The 15,202-nt window shown below is 61.0% G+C and overlaps 3 protein-coding genes across 9 annotated transcripts in view; 2 read left to right on the top strand and 1 right to left on the bottom strand.

The window, feature by feature from the left end:
- Positions 1-314: 314 nt before the first annotated feature.
- On the top strand, positions 315-7,396 carry AP1G2 (adaptor related protein complex 1 subunit gamma 2). 7 transcript variants are annotated; one of them, XM_062205410.1, is made up of 22 exons: positions 315-385; positions 770-974; positions 1,367-1,491; positions 1,618-1,759; positions 1,871-1,967; positions 2,113-2,189; positions 2,278-2,373; positions 2,701-2,838; positions 3,081-3,179; positions 3,336-3,391; positions 3,525-3,638; positions 3,778-3,918; positions 3,994-4,048; positions 4,135-4,257; positions 4,819-4,908; positions 4,991-5,118; positions 5,318-5,422; positions 5,676-5,802; positions 5,885-6,020; positions 6,616-6,779; positions 6,945-7,043; positions 7,127-7,396. In XM_062205410.1, the coding sequence occupies exons 2-22, from the start codon at positions 771-773 to the stop codon at positions 7,226-7,228; spliced, it is 2,418 nt and encodes an 805-aa protein (XP_062061394.1). In that variant the 5' UTR covers positions 315-385; position 770; the 3' UTR covers positions 7,229-7,396. The 7 variants fall into 7 exon arrangements, 6 of the variants coding, with proteins under 6 accessions (XP_062061394.1, XP_062061396.1, XP_062061397.1 ...); XM_062205412.1 differs by having other exon boundaries at positions 5,694-5,802; XM_062205413.1 differs by having other exon boundaries at positions 2,758-2,838.
- On the bottom strand, positions 7,364-10,732 carry THTPA (thiamine triphosphatase). Its single transcript, XM_062205417.1, has 3 exons — positions 10,390-10,732; positions 9,444-9,995; positions 7,364-8,204 (listed from the first exon to the last, which is right to left on the bottom strand). The coding sequence occupies exons 2-3, from the start codon at positions 9,988-9,990 to the stop codon at positions 8,047-8,049; spliced, it is 705 nt and encodes a 234-aa protein (XP_062061401.1). The 5' UTR covers positions 9,991-9,995; positions 10,390-10,732; the 3' UTR covers positions 7,364-8,046.
- A 2,498-nt stretch (positions 10,733-13,230) lies between these two features.
- Positions 13,231-15,202, top strand: part of ZFHX2 (zinc finger homeobox 2) — a 28,254-nt gene continuing 26,282 nt past the window's right edge. The window contains exon 1 of the mRNA XM_062205418.1: positions 13,231-13,506. The gene's annotated coding sequence lies outside the window, so the exon portion shown is untranslated. The remainder of the gene's footprint in view (positions 13,507-15,202) is intronic.

The raw sequence follows: 15,202 nt of genomic DNA on the forward strand, positions 1-15,202 counted from the left end.
AGTGCCGCCAACACCAAGTCTTGCAGGAAAAACAAAGAAATTTAACAAAAAAAAAATATATTAATAAAAAAGTTCAAAAAAGGGGGGGATTGTCATCTCCTTTGGGGTGCGGTGGGGAGGATGTGCCTGGGGGAACCGCAGGACTGGCACAGTGTCTCCGCCCCTCCACCCCCTACCCTTCTGCTGGCAAGAGCTCTTAACCCCTGACCTCCAGAACCTTGGCTCCAGGTCCCAGGCTTTAAGAGGCCTCAGCAGGTTGGCCCAGGAGGGGCGGGGTCCCGTGGTGGAGGCGGGGAGAGGGAAGAACCCGACGAAGCGCCAACCCCTGCTCGGCCCTGTATCAGGAAGCGCTGGGGCACAGGAGCGGAGTTGAGACCCACGCCAGGTGAGCCTGGCGTCCTGAGGTGGGGAGCCGGGGCCTCCTGGGATGGGATTGCGGGAAGGAACCCCGCAGCGCTGGCTAGGAGAGGGATGGCTGGGCTAGAAACCGGCGCCCAGGTGCAGGCAGCGGGGGGGGGGGGGGGGGGGGGGATAGGCGGGGCCCTAGCGCCTGCTCGGCGCGAGCGAGCGCAGGGTGGGGCGGGGGCGCATGCGCAGTGGGGGCCCTCCTCGGGCGGTGGCTAGGGGCGGGGCGGGAAGACAGAGGTGGGGCTCACTGTTAGGGTAGCCGTGGGACCCAGGCCCTCAGGATCTTGGCACAAGGCACGCTTGGGCAGAAAGGCCAGAGTGTAAAAGCCCTCTGCTTGCACTCCCGGGCTCTGTCCCCCAGGATGGTGGTGACTTCGCTGAAGCTCCAGGATCTAATCGAGGAGATCCGTGGGGCCAAGACCCAGGCGCAGGAGCGGGAGGTGATCCAGAGGGAGTGCGCCCACATCCGGGCCTCCTTCCGCGACGGGGACCCTGCGCAGAGGCACCGCCAGCTGGCCAAGCTGCTGTACGTCCACATGTTGGGCTACCCCGCCCACTTTGGACAGGTACTGGCCGGCGACAACCTGCCCCTGAGCCTCAGCCCCTCACCTCCAGGTGCCCTGATTGCGTTCCCTCTGCACACGGTTTCTGAGCGCTCACAGCCCGCGCCGCAGGGTTCTGTCCCTGCCAGCTGGCCCGAACTCTGCCTTCCCTGGCCAGTGCTATTCCGGGCACCTCCTCTCCTCTCCTCTGCCCTCCTCCTCCTCCACTCCTGGTCTCATGAAACTGTTCACTCGCGCCGGAACCTTCTCCGCCTCTCCTCTTGCTGAAGGGAGGATGATGGGGCGTGCCGGCTCCCCAGTCGAGCTGGTGTTGAGGAGGAAGGCAGGTGGAGCCCGGCGAGCCTCGGCGCCTCTGGTTTCACCCTGGCCCTCTGGGTCTGCTCCCTCCCCTGTAGATGGAGTGTCTGAAATTGATCGCCTCCCCCAGATTCACAGACAAGAGGGTGGGCTACCTGGGGGCCATGCTTCTGTTGGATGAGAGGCACGATGCCCACCTACTCATTACCAACAGCATCAAGAAGTGAGAGGCTTCTGGGAAGCAGGGAGATGGGCGCGTGGGAACTGGGACAGCCCACGGGACTGCCTGCGCAGGTGCTGGGAAGGTCTGCTGTTCCCGGGCTTGACGGCTGGCCTCCCCACCATGCAGCGACCTGAGCCAGGGCTTTCATCCAGTACAAGGGCTGGCCCTGTGCACTCTGAGCGCCATGGGCTCCGCTGACATGTGCCGGGACCTGCTCCCAGAGGTGGAGAAGCTGCTGCTGGAGCCCAGCCCCTACGTGCGGAAGAAGGTGAGACGGCAGGGGCTCCCAGAAACTGCCCACAGTCTGCCACGCCGCGGAGGTGGGGAGTCCATCCTCGGGGGTCCCTGCCCTGGCGTCTGAGACCCCGGACCTCCGCAGGCTATCCTGACCGCAGTGCACATGATCCGGAAAGCCCCCGAGCTCTCTAGTGTCTTCCTCCCGCCCTGCACCCAACTGCTTCAAGAGCACCACCATGGTAAGGCTGCAGGGTTCCCTAGCCTGCCTTTGGACAGAAGTGAAAAAATGAGACAGGAGCACTAGCTCCGAGGAGAAGGGCAGTGCACACCCCCAGCCCCCCACCCCCCCACACACACAGCAGACTCTCCCTGCCCCGCCCCCAGGCATCCTGCTGACCACCATGACACTGATCACTGAGCTCTGTGAACGAAGCCCTGCAGCCCTCAGGCACTTCCGAAAGGTGGGCAGGTGCAGGGGCAGCTGGGGAGGAGCGGGCTTCCGGTTTGGAGAATGAAGAAGGCCCAGGCAGAGCTGTGCCCTCCCTCCAGGTGGTGCCCCAACTGGTGCAAATCCTCCGGACCCTCGTGACCACAGGCTACTCCACAGAACACAGCATCGCTGGAGTCAGCGACCCCTTCCTGCAGGTGGGCCGACCTCTCCCTGCTGCCTCCTTGGAGCGGAGAGGGCTTTGCAGTAAGACCGGGCCAGTGGTCACCTCCCAGAGAACACCTGGGTTCTGGCAGTGTCCTGAGTAGGAGGACAGCAGGTGAAGGACGGCTCTGGTGGAAAGATGAGGCACAGAGAGGTCAGAACGTCCAGGTTGGTAACCATGGAAAAAGTCTACTGGATTCCGCTGGCCTCGCACACCTGTGATCCCTTCCAGGGCTCAAGGGGCCTGTGGAGGTGGGAGAGGTGCGCAGAGCTGCAGGGCACGGCCAGACCCCTCACAACGCTGCCCTTTGGGTCACCAGCCCCGTGCCCCTTTCTCTAGGCTCTCTTCTGCCTTTCAACCTTTAATCCAACCACAGGTGCAGATACTTCGTCTACTTCGCATTCTGGGCCGGAACCACGAGGAGAGCAGCGAGGCCATGAATGACTTGCTGGCCCAGGTGGGGCGCTGGGGAGGGGCATGGGTCAGCTGTGCTGCTGTGTTACCCCAGCCCCGCGCACCCCTTGCCCTCCCTGTCCCCTCAAGACGGTGGGCTCCCTGCAGGAGAGCTCAGTCTTTAGCGCCCAGTCTGGCCTTGGCACCTGGCGGCCACTCCTTTGGATGGCTGAGGGGTGGAGAGATGATGTGGTAGAGACCTTGCGGAGCCCCGTGCAGATGGAGCTCTCCTTACTGTCCGCTCAGGTGGCCACCAACACAGACACCAGCCGCAACGCGGGCAGCGCCATCCTGTTTGAGACAGTGCTCACCATCATGGACATCCATTCTGCAGCCGGCCTGCGGGTATCGGCCTGTCCTGCTGCGGCCCCGCCTACTGCCCCTGGCCAGGCACAGGGGTCCTGTTCACCAGTCTCTCCTTCCTACCCTGCCATCCGGTGCCCCGGGGTCCCTGCTCCTGAATGAGCAGGTTGCTCCTCCCCTGACCGCCACCTCCCTTAGGTCCTAGCTGTCAACATTCTTGGCCGCTTCCTGCTCAACAGTGACAAGAACATTAGGTAACAGACCCAGGTGTCTGGCTGGGCTGTGCCACCGCGTCCTCCAGAGCCCCCTCATCTGCCTCCCTCTGACGGGGCTGCGGGCTGATGGCCATGGCGTGATAGAGCCTCTCCCCCCCCCCCGCCCGAGCAGGTATGTGGCCCTGACGTCGCTGCTGCGGCTGGTGCAGTCCGACCATGGGGCTGTGCAGCGGCACCGGCCCACGGTGGTGGAGTGTCTGCAGGAAACCGACGCCTCCCTCAGCCGGTGAGCAGAGAGCAAGGGCTCACCCGGCAGCAGGGGAGAGGGCCCACAGCAACTCAGAGCACCTGCAGCAAGGGCATTACAGGGACGGCTGCCTGGGGCAGGGGAGGGCCCGCATAGGCCCTTGTCTTTTTCCCTCCAGGCGGGCCCTGGAGCTGAGCTTGGCCCTGGTGAATAGCTCCAATGTGCGAGCCATGATGCGGGAGCTGCAGGCCTTCCTGGAGTCCTGCCCGCCTGATCTCCGGGCCGACTGTGCCTCGGGCATCCTGCTGGCTGCGGAAAGGTGAGGCGACAGGTGTGGGGAAGCAGAGCGGGGTGAGTCCCGGCAGGGTCAGCCCTGATGAGCCATGTCCCCCAGGTTCGCTCCAAGCAAACGGTGGCACATAGACACCATCCTGCACGTACTGACAACGGTGAGGCGGGGGCTGGCCAGGGAGCGGGGCAGGAGTGGGCAGAGCTGAGCATAGTTAACTGGCTGTGTCCCCCCATCCCCCCCTAGGCAGGCACCCATGTGCGTGATGACGCAGTGGCCAACCTGATCCAGCTGATTGGGGGGGCCCGGGAGTTACACGCCTACTCAGTGTGCCGCCTCTACAGTGCCCTGGCAAATGATATCTCCCAGGTACCAATCCCACCTTCCCAGGCCCAGGGCTGCCCACCTGCTCCCTCCATCCCAATCCAGCTACTTGGTGCAGAAGACACCCAAGGCCAGGGCTGTTTTTAGTGAGAACACTGGGCTTCTGTCCTGGCCTTGCTACCTACTGGCTGTGTAGCCACAGATGACTAATGGGACTTTATTTAGGTTCCTTCTACCCTGCCTGTCCCCCAGAGCTGCCATGAGCATCAGATCAAAGCTCATTCTGCACGTCTTCGATGTTGCTATTCCCTTGAATGCTGAGTTAACTGATGCCAGCCAGCATCTGTAGTGTCCTTTTTCATCTTAAGCCCTGTGGGCCGAAACCACCACCCCTTCCTGGGGGGACCCCCTGCCGCCATCGTGTGTTTAGGGCATGTAGTTCTGATGCTTGGCCACCAGAGGGCAGTGGGCACCAGGACAGAGCCAGCTATCAAAGTCGGCTCTTCCCACCCTGCCAAGCCCCACTATCTCTGCACGACCCAGGGAGGCTGCAGAGTATGGAACTGACCCAGACACTGACCTGGGGGTGTTTCTTACCCCACACAGCAACCGCTGGTGCAAGTGGCAGCCTGGTGCATCGGGGAATACGGGGACCTCTTATTAGAGGGGAACTGCGAGGAAACTGAGCCCCTTCAGGTGAGACCTGCATGGGGGTTCACTGGAGAGGGACAGGGTGGGCAGGGCTGGGCCCTGGCTCACTACTCGTCCATGCCCGAAGGTGGAAGAAGAGGAGGTGTTGGCACTGTTGGAAAAGGTGCTGCAGTCCCATCTGTCCCTGCCGGCCACCAGAGCCTACGCCCTCACGGCCCTCATGAAGCTCAGCACCCGGTTCCGCGGGGACAACAAGTGAGGAGGGGGCCTGAGCCCGTGAGACTCCCTTCGCTGAGCACCCCTGCAGACACAGGCCCCACTGCTCCCCTGGTCCCTAGGGCCAGCTATCCCGGGGGTCTCCTTACTCTGTGCAGCCTCTCCCTGCCCTGCCAGAGCGTGGAGCGCAGGGCAGGGCCCACTGCCGCTGCCGCTCACGCGCCGCACTGTGGCGCAGCCGCATCCGCCAGGTGGTGTCCATCTACGGGAGCTGTGTGGACGTGGAGCTGCAGCAGCGGGCTGTGGAGTATAACGCGCTCTTCCGGAAGTACGACCACATGAGGTGTGCCTGGCAGCCCGCTGCAGTGCGGTCTCACTCGGCCCTCGCCTGTGGCCTTCCCCATCCACGTGGGAGCCTCCCCCTGAGGCTCTCCGATGCGGTGCTGGCTTCCGGCCCTCCGGGCTCACGTGAAACCCACAAAGAACTCACAAAGGCCCCTCCGACCCGCCCTGCCCCGCCCTGCGCCACGGTGCCCTGTGGTCTTGGCCCCCACCCCCAGATGCTTCCTGTCCCACCCGCCCTCCCATCCTCTCAGGGCTGCCATTCTTGAAAGGATGCCCCTGGCGGAGCGAGGCGACACTCAGGTCGAAGAGGAAGAAGAGGAAAGCAACAAGGCTGCCCAGCTTTCGGAAGCCGCAGCCCCTGTGCCCACGGAGCCCCAGGTGAGGGAGGCGGAAAGCCTGGCTTGAGGCGGCCCCGGGGGAGCCTCCACACCCAGCCCTGAGCCTTCCGTCCTTGGCCCAGGCCTCCAAGCTCTTGGATCTGCTGCACCTCCTGGACGGCTCTTCTGGGGAGGCCCCGTGCCCGCCCCCTCAGGGTCCCCTCCCGGGAGGCACCTTAGTACACCTCCTCGACCTTCCCTGTGCACCTGCACCCCCAGGTGAGCTGCAGCGGAGGGAAGACGCCTCAGAGAAGGCGGCTCCTGATCCTGAGCCAGGGACCAAGGCTCGTCACCCTTCCCGTGCCTGGGTCCCCCAGCCCCTTCTCAGCAGGGGGAGGGGTCACCCTATTAGGCCTCTCTTTTGTCTTTTTACCATGGCCTGTGGGCCCCCCCTATCTCATGCCACATCCCCCATCACCACTCCACTGGCCCTCACCCCTCAAGCCCTCCCCGGCCATGCGCTTGGTGACTCAAGTTCTTTTTATATGGGGTGTTCTTTCCTCAGCACTTCAGACTGGCTCAGCCGTCAGCTCAATGCCGGCTGCCTTTCCCTGCCACTCCTTGCAGTCGGGTCTTCCCAGTTAATCCCGGCATAATTTCTCGCCTTCCCGATACCACTTACGGCCTGTGATGGTCTGGCTTCTTTCCTTTATTGTTTCTCCCCAACACCCCCGAGTGTAAGCGCCAACCTCATGTTCCTGTCTACTTTGCCACTACCAGTAAGTCTCGCTGAGAGCGTGCTGAATGGACGAAAAAATGGACGAACGAGTATGTTCTCAGCCTGCCCACTGAGCGGCCTCTCTCTCGACCCTAGCTGCCATCCCCGACTGCAAAGCGTTTGAGCGTGATGGGGTACAGCTGAACCTCTCTTTCATTCGACCACCTGAAACTCCCGCTTTGCTCCTGATCACCGTCACTACCACCAACTCCTCGGGGGGTGATGTCACCCATTTCACCTGCCAGGCTGCTGTGCCCAAGGTTTGTAAAGATCAGGGTTCAGACCTGGCCTGGGCACTCCAGGAGAAAAGGCCTTAAAGTAGAGGGGGTGGCTGGAGACAGACCAAGACGGGCACTCGGGGGCCGACGGGAAAGCGGTCTGGAAGCACCGTGGCTGGAGGCTCTCTCCAAACCACCTGTGCCCAGAGTTTGCAGCTGCAGCTGCAGGCCCCCAGTGGGGACACGGTTCCAGCTCAGAGCAGCCTGCCCATCACCCAGCTTTTCAGAATCCTCAATCCTAACAAGGTGAGCTGGAGCCCCTGGGTGGGAGACCCAGGGATGGGAGAAGTCATGGACGCTGCCCCTGGTCTCCACGCTCCTGTCCCTAGGCCCCCTTGCGGCTGAAGCTGCGCCTCACCTATAACCACCTTGGCCAGTCCGTCCAGGAGACCTTTGAGGTGAACAACTTGCCTGTGGAGACCTGGCAGTAACTGCCCACCTGTCCCAAAGCCTTGGAGCCGCAACAGCTGGAGGCCTACACCTGAGGTCTACCAGCAGGTGGCGCTCCGGCCCTGTGTTTGCCACTGCAAGAACAGGGGGGAGGGGTGGTCCCTTCCCCCACAAATAATGAAAGCCCAATAAAGCCTGAAGGGGTTGGAAAGCCATATTTGGGTATATTTGAGGTAGAAAATGCGTGTGAATCACAGCGAGGGGAGAGCCTTCTGACACGACATATGTGTCTCCTTCCACGGCATCCTGGGAACCCGTCTCCACCAGGAGTGTCTTCAGATGGGAGCAGCTTCCACAGGAGGCACTCTACCAACTGGGGCAGAGCTGGGCACCGTGGCACAGTCAGACCAGCACTCCCGCAGTTCCGGGATTCCCAGCCACTTCCCCAACCTGCTGCTACTCCCCACACCCCCAGGCAGGGAAATCCCGCTGCCTCCCCTCATCTCTAACTCAGCTGTAAGGCGGTTTAGGAGCCGCTGGCAGAATCAATGGCATCGACCAAGGGAGGGGGGGTGGCAAGGGATTTTCCTGTGCTTAACTACTGATCACGGCTAAGTGGAAATCCTATAAACACGAGCGGAAATCAATGGAGGCTGCTTAGCGGCCAGGGGAGAGGGGCGGCCCACAGATTGCATCTGACGGATGAGAGAAAGGAGGCAGCCAGGGAGGGCTTGAAGAAGGGCAGCTGGGGATGGGGTGAAGGAGCAGGCAGAGCTGTGGACGGAGGGGTCACTGTGCGATGGGAAGAGACACAGCGACCCCAGGAATGCATCCCACTGGGCCCAGAGTCCCGCTTGATCTAGGAAGGGCCCCCGGAGCCCAGGCTGTCACCAGGATGCTTGGTCCCCATCCTCTCTGCGGCGCTGTATGCTTCTAGCAGGCGCTCATAGTCCTGGGGCCGGAAGCGCTGGAGGTACACGATCAGCTTGGCAGGGGCTGTCTCCCGGGCTGGCACACCTACAGGCAGGGTGAGGAGAGAAGCAGAGCAGGAAGCTCCCTGAGTCCAGCCCCTATCCACCCAGCCGGGACCCCACGGTCATTCCCAAGGTAGCGCTGGGATTCTGAATGCCATCGGTGCAGCCCACTGGCCCACGCCCTCACCGGCCTGTGGAAGTGGGCCTTCCTCCAGCGAGGAGAAATGGCGAAGAGGTAGCCAGGCACCATGACGACAGCACGCTGCCGCATTGGCCCCTTGGCAGTTACTACCTCTGTCCCCCAGGCAAGAGGAGAGCCTGCAGAGGCAGGCCGAAGCCCATCAGCTAGGTACAAAGCACACGCAGAGCTGTGCATGTAGAAAATTGGAGCTGCAGCCATGGGGTGGGATTCACACGGGACATTCTCCGCGTGGCAGTGGGCCTGTTGCAGTGCCTAGTGTGAGTGCCCGACACCAAGCTGAGCACGGAGAAGGCGACTGGGCACACGTCTGCCGGGAGGAGGGGGAGGCCCGAACAGCCTCCAGGACTGTGAGACCCCAGGGATGCCCAGCCCCATCCTTGTACTGGACAACCAGCCGGACGGACCAAGCCTGAAGACCAAAACAACCCGGCCCAAAGCTTACCCCACTGTCTCCCAGAAATACTGGTTTTGCCTTTTACTTAGAGCCACTGGGACAAAAGAAGCTATTAAAAAAAAAAAGAAGAAGAAGAAGGAAGGGGTGGGCGTGCCTAGGTTCCGTTCCCAGCTCTAACTCCTGGCTCCAGCTTCCTGCCAGTGCACTCCCAGGGAGGCAGCGGATGACAAGTACGTGGGTCCCTGCCACCCACGTGGGAGACCAGGATGGAGTGCTTGACTCCAGCCTCAGCTCTTGGGGGCTTTAGGGGAGTGAACCAGCAGATGGCAGCTGCTTCTCTGCCTCTCAATTTTTTTTTTTTAAAGCTTAGACGTTTGGGTGAAGGTAGGGTCCAAGCAGAGCACGGACAAACCGAAGTGCAGGAGACCTGCCTACAGGTATGAGAGCGAAATGAGATACAATTAGAGACACACAGGAGGGTCAAATCCAGACTGCACAGCTACTGTGAAAGAAGAAAGTGGGTTGGATAGAACTTGCAGCCAACTGGGTCCTTCCGAAAATTGCTAAAGCAATTCCTGTTACAGACATGATCCAGAGACACCCCACCCCCACCCCGTGATCTGAGCCAATGGGTGCCACCCGGAAGGAAGAGTGAGGTGGGAGCAGGACCAGCCCCGCGCCCTCACCAAGCTTGATGCTGAGGCCATGGATCTTCTCCAGCGCCGTGGGCACCTCGGCCTCCTCCTGCACCAGGGCCTCCACCTCCCCCACAGCGTAACCAAAATCGGCTGTATCCAGGTCCACCCTGAGCAGCGGCTCCTCTTCAGCTCCTCCAGGGAGCACCAGTTTCCAGGCACTCCGTGTTGTCACAAAACTCGCTACCTCTTGCAGCCCCAGGGAGCCCAGCACCGCAGCCACGCCTCTTGCCTCAATACCCTGGGGCCCCAGCACCTCACAGAGCCTGGCCACAATGGCAGGTTCAGCTACAAGTTCCCTGTACTCGGTGTGGGGCCCCGTGACACCTGCGGAGCCAGGACATTTGAGCTCCCACCCCCTATCCTCCCGTTGTCGCAGCCAGTGGTCGGCTCGCATGAGGCTCAGCTCAGGGGTGTCATAGTAGGTGTCTCGGAAGGTGACCCGGCGCTCCAGGGTGGCCCCCAGCTCCTGCAGCCGTTGCTCTGTGCCAGGCCCCGGAATGAACTTCCGCTCCACCTCAATCAAGCCCTGGGCCATGCTACCTGCAATGGAAAAATCAAACATTCGCGGAGCTCCCAGGGGTGCTCGGCTTGCGGCGTGACCGCCCGGCACAGACCGCAGCCCAGAGTGAACGTGTGAGGCACACACAGGTCGCAACACCCTCTGCCACGCTACAGCCCCTGACTCAGTGGCAGGAGGCCCCCCCTCGGCTGCGATGTCCCAAAGCTCTGCAACAGTGACAGGGCTCCGGTTAAGTCCCTGCCACCGCTGCCGTCCTCAATCCAAAGGCGTCCCGAGAGAGCAGGCCGTGGAGCGGGCATCCCACTTCCAACGCCCTCTCCGTACACCGGGCTACCCGGCAGGCCAGAGGCTCACTGCCTGGAGCGACCTGCCTGTCCTCGCTTCCGCACCGGCCGGCGGAGCCTCGGGTCTCACCTCAAAGCCCGAGGGTCTCCCTCGCCAGGGACCCGGAAATGGGGGGAAGGGGAGCCCACGCCACACCGCGAGGAATGCCGGGAGCAGTCTCTGGCCCCCGACCTCGGCCCGGCTCTCCGCGCGGCCGGCCGGTCCCAGCACCAGCGGCCATGTTAGGCCGATGTGCCGGTGCCGAGGGAAGGCCGGAGCCCGGGAGGCCGGCTAGGTTACGGACGGCTAGACCTCCACGGTGGACAGGCGAGCGAGCTGTCCCATGGCGCTGTGCTTCTTATTCTCGAGCCCTCCTGGCTGCCGGGGGTCGGCCCGGGTCTCGGGCCTCAGGATGAGCAGGCACCTTGGGGTTCCAGTGCATGATGGGAGATGTAGTTCCAAAGGGAGAGTTTTGCCTGCCGGGCCTCCCCACCCGTCGCTATGGTAACTGGAAAGCTGCAGTCAGTGCCCGCGGGACTCCACCCACCTACAGCTGAACTAGGGCTGCAGGGCGGTGGGGAGAGTTGGGTGCCAGGAGCTGAGGCTTCAGGCTCCAGCCCCTCCCCAACTAGGCACATGGACAAGGGGTTTACACAGCCACTCGTGCAAACACTGTCCAGCAGGTACCTAACTGACCATTATGGAGGACCACTAAGGGCAAGCCAGCGGCCATGGGCTGGGGTGGGGGCATAACGGGAAATTGAGTCCAGTTAAGCTCCTGTGCAGTTTTCAAGGGAACCTCATACTGCCATGGAGGTTTAGGGTAAGGGTGGATGAGAGACTGTCAGAGGCAGAAGTGATGTTTGGGATGGGAACGAAAGATGGGGTGGGATTTCAACAGTTGGAGACCCAAATGGAGACCAGAACAAAGGGCCAGAAACTGGAGAGCACCTGGCCAGAAAAAGATGAGGCTGGGGCCAGTGCTGTGGTCATAGCTGGTTAAGCCACCTCCTGCGATGCTGGCATCCCGTGTGAGTGCAACTGAGTCCCAGCTGCTCCATTTCCAAGCCAGCTCCTCGCTAATGGCCTGGGAAAGCAACAGAAGATGGCCCAAGTATTTGGGCCCCTGCTACCCACATGGGAGACCCGGATGGAATTCCAGGCTCCTGGCTTCATTGCGCTCATTTGGGGAGTAAATCAGCAGGTGGAAGATCTCTCTCTGTCTCTAACTCTGCCTTTCAAATAAACGAATTCAAAGAGAGAGAGAGAGAGAGGAAGGGAGGGAGGGAGAGAGAAGAGAGAGAGAGAGAAGGGAAGAAAGAAGAGGCCAGAAATGCCATGGAGGAGCAGATCGGAAAAGACCTTGAGGGACAGTCGCTGAGCAGGTCGGGAGCCTAGATGTGTTTGTTCCTTTAAAATGCAGGGAAGACATGGGGCTGGCCTTTTGCTTTGGCAGCCAAAACAGAGAAAGCTCCTCCTCTGCACTCCCTCTGAGGACCACGGCTGACTCACACCTTACCTGGCTGACTGACGCTCCCAGATGGGTGACAAGTGCTTGTTTCTCCATGCCTGCTCCCCAGGGCTTTCCTGGAAGCACGTGTCCAGTGGGAAGTCCCGTGGGGAGAGAAGGCCGCTGGTTTACAGACTTCTCCCCACCCCAGGCCGGCGCCACCCTTCTCCCTGGCCCGCATTTCATCCCTGCCTTGCCTCTCAGGTGTGTGGACCCAGGAAGGAGACCTACTGTGTCCTCTATTAGAAGGTCCAGTCCAGCAGGCCAGAGGCAGCAACCTCCCGGAATGGCACGAGCAGACCCAGGGCTGAACCTGGGCTTGCCCGCCCAGCTTCCCTCTCTGCTGCTGGGTCTTGGGCGAGCTCCCCCTCCCCCCCAGCCTCTCCATGGGTAAATGTGTGTGAGGACTCAGAAACAAACCACATGTCACATGGCAGAACCTGGAAATGTCACCTCAGGGGGCGTTATTATATTTTGAGAAGTATGCTTAAACAGCAAGTGTGGGTTCTGGAGCCAGACCAACGAGGTTGGAGTCCTGGCCTTGTCACTTATGGACCACGGGTCAGTTAACTCTCTTGTGCCTTGGTTTCTTCAACTGCAAACTGGGACTAATAGTAGTGTCCTGCCTTGTAGAGTTGTGGGATTAAATAAGTTAATACACGTAAAAAGGCTCGGAACTGTTCCTGTGCACACAATCAATCCTGGAAGTTACTGTTTGTGTTGGTATAAGACCATGGGAGCACTCAGGAGCAAATCCACTTTAGAGGAGGAGGAGCCAGAGCCTTCCTCCCCCTCCCCAACTCAGAGGAACATGGGACTGCGGGAAAGGCAGGATCCCAGATATTTCCAAGTAACTGGTATAGAAAGGAAGGTTCTAGTACCCAATCAAGGAATAACAAGACAGGAAGAAGGGAATGAAAAAAGCCTCCGGCGGTTCCGGGCAGCCCACAGAAGCCAGGGCTTGCCCTAGAGCCCATTTAAAACAGAACAGCAAAATACACGTATGGTTTCCATAGGCTGGAGGAAGAGGACGGGAGAGTTTAAAGCGACCTGCCCTCTACAAGCACTGGCTTGGACACGGAGCGAACCAAGGAAGCGCCCGAGCCCCTCGGCCCGCCTGCCCCGGGGTCCCGGGTGCGTGAGGCTGACGCACGCGAAGCTCGTGGGCCACGGGGCGGGGGCGGAGCGGACAGACTACAACTCCCGGCATGCGCCGCGGCGGGCGGGCCGCTGCACCTGCTCAGTGGGGCCGCCCCGGGCGCCTGGGTATTGATTATTCCATTGTGTGGGACGCCTCGGCTCCAGCCAGTGAATGAGGCGGAGGAGTGAGGGCGAGGAGGAGGAGGAGGAGGAGGAGGAGGGCGAGGAGGAGGAGGAGGAGGAGGAGGCAGGGAGCGAGCGAGTGCCCTGGGTGAATCAATGGAAACCCCCTCACGAAGCCGGGAAAACACTTCAGCCGCAGCCAAATAGCATTGATTATTTTCCTTCACTTCCCTCACCACCGTGAATTTATTTATTTATTTTTTCCATCTCCGTCCCCGACGCCCCGGAGCGAGCGCTGGAGGGAGGGAGGAGGAGGGGAAAAAAAAGGAATCAACACATCGGAGAAGTCCCTTCCAAGAGCCGCCCCCTCCCCTCCCCGCCTCGCGCTGCTCGGCGGCCGCGGTTCGACTCCCGTCCCTGCTTCCAGCTGAGGTGTAAGTGCATCGATTTCCGATGCTGCTGGGTTGGTTGTGTTTTTTTTTTTTTTTTTTTTTTTCTCTCTCTCCTCTCCCTCTCACTCTTCTCCCCTTCCTTGCTCTTTGGAAGCTCGAGACGGAGGGGAGACGAGGCGCTCGGAGGCCGCCGCTGGAGGGGACGGAGAGGGACGGGAAGGGGCTGGGGGAGGGGACGCGGACGGACGGACAGACGCCGAGAGCCCGGGGGGAAGTGGGGGCAGGAGAGTGGGAGGGCGAAGGCGCGCGAACTGGGTCGGGCGGAGGGGGAGACGGGGAAGGGAAAGGCAGGGGCCAGCCGGACACACGGAGGGTAACGAAAGCCTAGACGGGCCGCGCCGAGCCATGCGGGGAGCGGGGTTCCTGGAGGGAAGGGGAGGCCGGGTGAGTGCCAGGGCTCGGAGCTGTCAGCCTGAAGGGGCCAGGGTCTCGTGGCCCCCCGCCGGCTGCGGGATGGGGGAGGAACCGCGGCTGCCGGCTGCATGGGCCGGCGCGCTAGGGCGTGGGGCGGAAGGGGACGTGGATACCCTGTCTTCGTTTTTGCCTGAAGTTGAGTTTTTATTTTTATTTTTTTTTGAAAGGTGCTAGTAGGTGAGGGGAGGCCCTGTTCATGGTGCAGCGTGTCCGTCCCGGCCCCCGACCCCGACCCTACACCCGCTCCTGCCTGCCCCTCTCTGATTATCCGTACCGTTTCTGAGCACTGGACCAGGCTGCTCGCAGTGCCCGGAGCCCGCTTGATCTCTTGGTCTTGCCATGCTTCACCTCGTGTCTCCACCCCATCCGTGTCCAGTTCCGTGTCGCTGCCTCTGCTTGTGCCCCTTGCCATCTGCGCGATCCCCTCTCGCTATGGGTCCCTGTCACCGAGGGGCACACGCTGCCCGGCTGGGGCTCCCTTGCTCTCCCTCCCTGCTGGGGCTGTCCGGATCTCTCGGGCCTTTTCACGCTACTTTGGAGTTTTCTTGTCAGTCCCGATTGTGGTTGTCGCTGGTCACCGGGCCTGGATGTGTTCCCCGACAGCAGGGCCGCCTCTTCCGCCTGGGCTAGGAAAACTCTGGAACTACCTAGCATTGTGGACTGTTCCCACTGCCATGTGCCTGTCTCCCCCGATCAGGATCTCACCTTCTGGTCTCCTGTGTGTCATCGGCCTTTGCGGGAGCCTTCTACCACAAGCCTCTTCCCTGCTCACCCAATTTTCCTCCCTTCCCCCACTTTACCATCCTATATTTTTCACCCCTTTTTTCCATCCGCGATCCTCATGATCTCCCTGCTTATTCTGCACCTTTGTTCCACAGTCTGCCCTCTCCCTACCTGTTCTCCTTGGTCACCCTAAGTTCCTTTGATCCCTTATCCTCTTACCCAGCATTTTAACTCCAGTAGCAGCAGATACCACAAGCTGGGAGCTGTCGGGGTATGGTTTGTGAAGGCACATAAACAGGCAAAGAAATCAATTGAATGGGCTTCCAGGGGCATATAACCCCTTCACCAGTCAGTGCCATCATGTCAGTAAACTGTCAACTTTGATTCTGTAAGGAGACATTCCCTAGGACTCTAAGCTCCTCCCAGCCTGGTGGCACCCTCCCCACCCCCCATACACACACACACTCTTCAGCTCACTCTAAATACCAGTGACTTTTTCTGCACTTTTGAGTTCATCTTCTTTCCGGGCCCTGGCTATGAC

Source organism: Lepus europaeus, chromosome 11 (genome assembly GCF_033115175.1).
Source record: "Lepus europaeus isolate LE1 chromosome 11, mLepTim1.pri, whole genome shotgun sequence".
Taxonomy (NCBI): domain Eukaryota; kingdom Metazoa; phylum Chordata; class Mammalia; order Lagomorpha; family Leporidae; genus Lepus; species Lepus europaeus.

Bases quoted from the DNA above. Each gene is read 5' to 3' on its own strand.
- AP1G2 (XM_062205410.1), top strand. From the start codon at position 771: ATGGTGGTGACTTCGCTGAAGCTCCAGGATCTAATCGAGGAGATCCGT. The intron at 975-1,366 runs GTACTGGCCGGC...CCTCCCCTGTAG, and splicing joins ACCCCGCCCACTTTGGACAG to ATGGAGTGTCTGAAATTGAT. The intron at 2,839-3,080 runs GTGGGGCGCTGG...CTGTCCGCTCAG, and splicing joins TGAATGACTTGCTGGCCCAG to GTGGCCACCAACACAGACAC.
- THTPA (XM_062205417.1), bottom strand. From the start codon at position 9,990: ATGGCCCAGGGCTTGATTGAGGTGGAGCGGAAGTTCATTCCGGGGCCT. The intron at 8,205-9,443 runs GTGAGGGCGCGG...CCCTGCCTGTAG, and splicing joins TGGCCTCAGCATCAAGCTTG to GTGTGCCAGCCCGGGAGACA.